The 6259-nt window shown below is 30.8% G+C and overlaps 1 protein-coding gene across 1 annotated transcript in view; it reads right to left on the bottom strand.

The window, feature by feature from the left end:
- Nucleotides 1–424: 424 nt before the first annotated feature.
- Nucleotides 425–6259, bottom strand: part of LOC145243493 (proton myo-inositol cotransporter-like) — a gene marked incomplete in the record, with an annotated part of 88878 nt that continues 83043 nt past the window's right edge. Inside the window, 1 exon segment of the mRNA XM_080106437.1 lies at nt 425–1297. Coding sequence (XP_079962563.1) covers nt 1125–1297 — 173 coding nt within the window.

Here is a 6259-nt window from a genome sequence, read left to right as displayed (position 1 = left end):
TACCACTTGTACATCTGCACCAGAAAATCATTTTAAAATGATTTTAAGCGATTAATGTGAAATAATAGGCATTACAAGGCTGATGTTGCAAATTTTAATTATTGTTGAGTTATTTCCATTGAATTCTTGTGCGGCCATTTTGAGATAGCAACGGCAGAAAGTTTTTTTTCGAAACTTACTAAAATTTGATTTTCTTAGTTAAAAATAGAACCACTTGATCAATTTACGTTTCATGCAGATTAAAAAAAAATCTTTTTGTTTTTTAGTATAGGGAATTCTGGACAAGAACAAAAAATTAAAAAAAAAGCTAAAAGCAAGATGAATTTCCCAATCTGCTGGAAGGGCGTATGAGGGGTCACATTCCATCATGGGTACATTATAACAGATTTTTTTGTTTAATTTTGTTTTTTTAATATAGGGGAAATTTTGTTTTTTAATATAGGGTAAATTTTGGACAAGAATGAATGGTTCGAACATTTTTATGGAATGAAATGACATGATATGATAAATAAATTCCTAAACTCTTTAAAATCTTCTGAAATTTATGCTCAATCTGGGGAGTGGGGTTTAAGCTGCTTAGAATCTCGTCAACAGTGACAATAAGTGTAATAAAATCATAATTTTAGTAGAATTGTTCACAACACTTGATGAAAAAGTTGTTAACTAATTTCTGAAATTACTTTTGAAATGGTTGATTCATGTTCAAGAAAAAAGTTTTTCCGATTTATAAAAAATAATTTTACTAACATGGAAAGAGTTGAGACAGTGGCATGCAGAGATGATACCCGGGGCCAACTCCTTGCCCACTCCTTGACTGTATGCCTCAAACACTTAAATGTAAGTTCTAATGTTGAGAAATATTATGTTAGCCCCTACTCCTCCCCTGCATGCCATTGAGTCAAGAACTTTTTAATTCTTTTGGTAATCACAGTTTGGAAATCATATTAGTGCTAATATGAGAGTCGATTGGAGATAATTCGAAGCTTGTTGAATAGTCTGGCCACCTTTATGAAATCCCCTGCACTATGGTTGGATAATTGGTGGAGCGTATGGTTTTCGGCTGAGAATTTTTCAAGACTTTTGTAATTTAGCATTGAGTGGTTTGTGTTTGGTATACAAGCAGTTTACAAGGGCTGAATTCTACTCTGTTCTTCTTCAGCTTTTCTGGATTCTTGCTTGCTTTTCGGTAGGAACAGCATTTCAATGGCTTCAAGGGTTTTTCCTTTTGTCTCTGGTAGCAGGAAATAACAGAACATTGAACCGATGATGGCCATTAACGACATCAGATAGAAAACACCTAGAAATACAAGAAGAGAAGTGAAATTTTACAGCATGCAATTATGGCATCATTGTGGTTTTATGAATTCCATGAAGAGGTTGGCCGTACAGAGTTTAGGAAGAACAGCCCATGCCTTCATCAAACAATCCAAATGCAACAGAGCTGCTAGCGCTGTTAGCAGCAGCAGCCACATAAAGTTATGTAAATGACTAAGCCGGTTGCGCAAAGTGACGCCACAGCAGAAATAAAAGGATGTGCAGCCAGAGAAGGAGAAATGAACTGCTTAAATATTTAGAAAAATGCGTTGTTGGAAATACTAAATATAAAGGCTTTTGTTAAAAGAAGAAAAGTACATTGAGTTTTTTTTCCTTGTCACAGAGTCTGCAATGTGTTGGGTCCCTGCATTGTCTACATATAAAAAATAAAACATTACACAAAGTGCTATAAGAATAAAAGGAAATAAACAAAATTAAAATTCTATGTGCATTGACAATGTTTTAATAAAAGATAAGCTTTTAATTTTAGTCAAGTTGTTAAGAGAGAAAATAAGACTATCATTATTTCGGTTTTTTTTTTCCTTTCCTTCATTTTGGTGATTTTCGTAATTCTTTATTTCGTATAGATCAGTTTCTATTCTTTCCAGTAAATTCTGTTCTCGTTTTTTTTTTTTTTTTATATATATATAGCATTCTAATTTCTTTGATATTGGTCAACATACATAAATACAAGGGACATTAAAAGGTAAGGCCTCATATTTTTTATTCTGCCTGAGACGATTGCAAATTGTGTTGTCATAAATGCATGTTTAATTACATGCATTTATGACCTGAAAGTTTCCCCTCTCTATTGCAGATAATTATTAATGAATTTTATGAATAAAGTAAAAATAAAATAAATTTTATAAATAAAATAAAAAAATTTATGAATTAAGTAAAAATTAAATTTTATGAATATAAAAATTTTATAAATGAAATAAAAATTAAATAAATTTTATAAATGAAATAAAAATTAAATAAATTTTATAAATCAAATAAAAATTAAATAAATTTTATAAATCAAATAAAAATTAAATAAATTTTATAAATCAAATAAAAATTAAATAAATTTTATAAATCAAATAAAAATTAAATAAATTTTATAAATAAAATAAACATTAAATAAAATTTATAAATAAAATAAAAATTAAATAAAATTTATAAATAAAATAAAAATTAAATAAAATTTATAAATGAAATAAAAATTAAATAAAATTTTATAAATGAAATAAAAATTAAATAAAATTTTATAAATGAAATAAAAATTAAATAAAATTTTATAAATGAAATAAAAATCAAATAAATTTTATAAATGAAATAAAGATTAAATAAGATTTATAAATAAAATAAAAATTAAATAAAATTTATAAATAAAATAAAGATTAAATAAAATTTATAAATAAAATAAAGATTAAATAAAATTTATAAATAAAATAAAAATTAAATAAAAATTTATAAATAAAATAAAAATTAAATAAAATTTATAAATAAAATAAAAATTAAATAAGATTCTTGATTCTATTCATTTTGTACTCATTGTGCAAATTTATTTTCATTATCTCTTGGCCACTATGAAGCATAAATGTGCTGAAACGTAATTGCGTTTGCATAGGGTGATTAAAATGTTGATATAATAAAAATATTCATATATGTAAATATTTAAATATTTTGTGCATTTAGGCAGCATTCTTTCATTTAAGCAAACATTGTTAAATATAACAGAATTTTTCTGCTTGATTCTATCTATTCTTATCTTTTCAATTTTCCTAGTTATTTTTATTTTGTCAAAAATCCAAAACATTATTGAATGTTCTATAAGTATCATAAGCATTTTCAATTCTTTATTGAATCATCTTCAGATGACAGAAAAATGAACAAAAATCTGAGAAAAAGAAGGGAATGAAAAAAATCTCAAAAGACGATATATATATATGTATATATATGAAGTTGTTAAATGTCAAAAAAACAAAAATAACCTTTTTGTTTAGCGATTACATGTAAACAATGAAAAAATATGCGAAAGAAAGATTTTAGAGTTTTAAAAAATTGGCATAGATTTTAAAGTGGGGGATCATTTTTATATACTAAATGAGCACTCAGTTAGCGGTAATGGAAACAAACTTTTTTTTTTTTTTTTTTTTACCCGAAACAAGGCACATTGGCACTTTGATGTAAGGGACTACTATCAGGGACCTAAGCTACAGGGGTTCTATGTAGGGAGTTGGGCAGCAAGATGGCGGTTCATGTTACACTTGAACTGCTGCATGTCAGTACAATTGGGGAAGCAGGGACCCAGAAGGCAATTTCAAAGTCTAGCAGTTCTGGGGAAGAAACTACTGGAGTAGGAAGCTCTCTTACATCTAGGGATCTCTACTGTGTAGGGGTGGGATTTAGCTGCTTGTGGGGTTTGTTGGAGGTATTTACGTCAAGGGTGTACAAGTGCTTGCAGTTTGTTGGAGCAATAACTTGTAGAACAGGCAGAGGGATGCAACATTTCGTCGATGGGACAGAGGCTGAAGCTTAGATGACAGTTCAGGACCTATCAGGTTGGTGACTCTTTTTTGTTTTTCTTTCCTTTTCTTGTTTATAGAGAAAAATTGGAATTTACACACACACACACACACACACACACACACACAGCATAATCAGATTGACTAACCAGTTCCCATCAGATCACCAAAGTTAAACAACGTTGAGCCTGGTCAGTATTAAGATGGGTGACAATTTGGGAATTCCAGGTGCTGTATGTGTGCTCTGCATATCTTGGCATTGTGTCCAGTCAGTCTTGGGCCTCTCTTTGCCACTGGACCGAAGCAGTGCCGATTCAGGAGAGATGTGGTTGGGATTGCACAACACCTGCCTCACAATTGCATCAAGCATCAGAACAATAATAAAAAGAAAAAGGGAAAATTAAGAAAAAAAAAACCTCTTTTATTATAATTAAAATCTGTAAAGTTTCTACACATTTTTTTTTTTTTTTTTACATGGGAGTCACTACTTATAAAGGCCTGAAGGCCATTCGAGGATAAGGATTAATGAGTGCCAGGTGGTTGCTGAGACAACACCATAATGGTTGGTAGTGATAAAAATAGGGTAGAATATGATTATTTAAGAGGAGAGCTCAACAAGAACTTGTTTACATTGGACTTGAAAATGCTTAGCAGCCTTGCAGTATAGAGTCCCACAGGTGGGCAGGTCTAAAGAAACTTTGTTCATGGAATTTGTGTTTAGTTTTAGAGAGTAGAGGAAATTGTTGACATTGGTTGTAGCTAAACAAGTGTTTGTTATGAATTAAGCATTTGCCATGAAAATAATGATAAAGCAGAGATAAACTCATTTGCCAAATTTTTATTATCACATTCATCATAGTTTACCTCACTTCTCCAAAAAGTCATATCCTAATCTTTGGAGGTAATTACAAAATATATCCTCAAAGAAGAAATTTAAAACAAAAAACATTAATATCTTAGATTTTAGAGTTGGGCATAAATTTAACATAAAATTGTCACCCATGTCATCCTAGCCATTTAGCAATAAATAGAAATTTAACATAAAATTGTCACCCATGTCATCCTAGCCATTTAGCAATGTGTAACTAAATTTTATTTATTGCGGACAGTTATCCACATCTTTTATTGGTTGTTCCTATTTACAATGCCTCCCCAGAGTTAGACACCAAGGTCGTTTTTTAACGAGAAAAGGAACAAAAATAAAAATTGTCTCAGTCGTGAGGGATTTCTCCTCCACTGACAGAGAACAAGAAATTGAAGTGGAGCATCTGAAGAACAGATACTACACTGTGATCTTGTCCCGAAGGTCAAGAAAAATGTTTTGTTACACAACGTTTCGTCCAACTATTCCCGACTTTCGTCAGGTGGTAACCGCGACGGATAGGAACTCTGAATCTCCTGACTGCATTCACTGCAATTATTGCCTTCTGTAGTCGTTGTCTCACTACGTTTTGGCCAAGTTTTGGGTAGGATTGAAACCGCTATCTTCAGACAATCATCACCTGGAACCGTAGAGATTCAACATCACTATCAACTGCAGTCAGGAGATTCAGAGTTCCTATCCGTCGCGGTTACCACCTGACGAAGGCCAGAGGAATAGTTGGACGAAACGTCATGAAACAACTAAGAAAAGATGAGGATAAATAAAATTAATAAATAATACTCATCTCAATGAATTCCAATTAAATAATATGTGTGTAACTAAATGTTTTTCTTTTGTCTTTTTAAGCTTTCTTTTTTGAGGAGAGGGGGTAGGGTATGTATTTGCATTGGACAATAAGCAGCAGCAAATAATTCAATATCGGGTATAGAATTTATTGTTAATCTACTTATTTGGACAATCCCAGAACACAGGTCAACTACTAATAGTATATAAATATTATATATTACTAACAGGGAAGGAGGTGGCAGTGTTACCCGGTCATAAAATACAGTTAAATAAATTTAAAAAAAAACAGACTTGGGTGCCATCTTATCGTGTTTTTAAAATAAAAATAAAAATGCTGCATGGTGGATGCGCATAAGAAAGTTGAGAATTTTAAAAGATAGGAGAGAGAAAAGAGTAAAAAATGCAGTGTAGTGGATGTGAAAAAGTTATGTTCGTAACTGAACGTCTTATCGACCGGACCATGACAACATGTTATAACACTGCAAATTTTTAAAATGAAACAACGAATTGACTGTTCATGCATGTGCGATTAACAAACGGCGTCAGAACCCAGTTTTCCCCTTCAAAAAAATGACATTTCTACATGAAATAATTGACGATTTTTTTCTAATTTTTGATATTATGTGCCCAAGAGATTGCTCTTTCTAACAGTATTACGTTCATGTCAGTTTGATGCGGATGGCAAAAGTTTTTAGTGGACACACAAACAGATGAGATTTATATAATAGATTATTATCTATAATTCCTTTCTGTAGATTTACATAAT

Source organism: Euprymna scolopes, chromosome 22, assembly GCF_053919585.1.
Source record: "Euprymna scolopes isolate OS-2025 chromosome 22, ASM5391958v1, whole genome shotgun sequence".
NCBI lineage: Eukaryota > Metazoa > Mollusca > Cephalopoda > Sepiida > Sepiolidae > Euprymna > Euprymna scolopes.
This window is presented reverse-complemented; position numbering and strand designations above follow the sequence as displayed.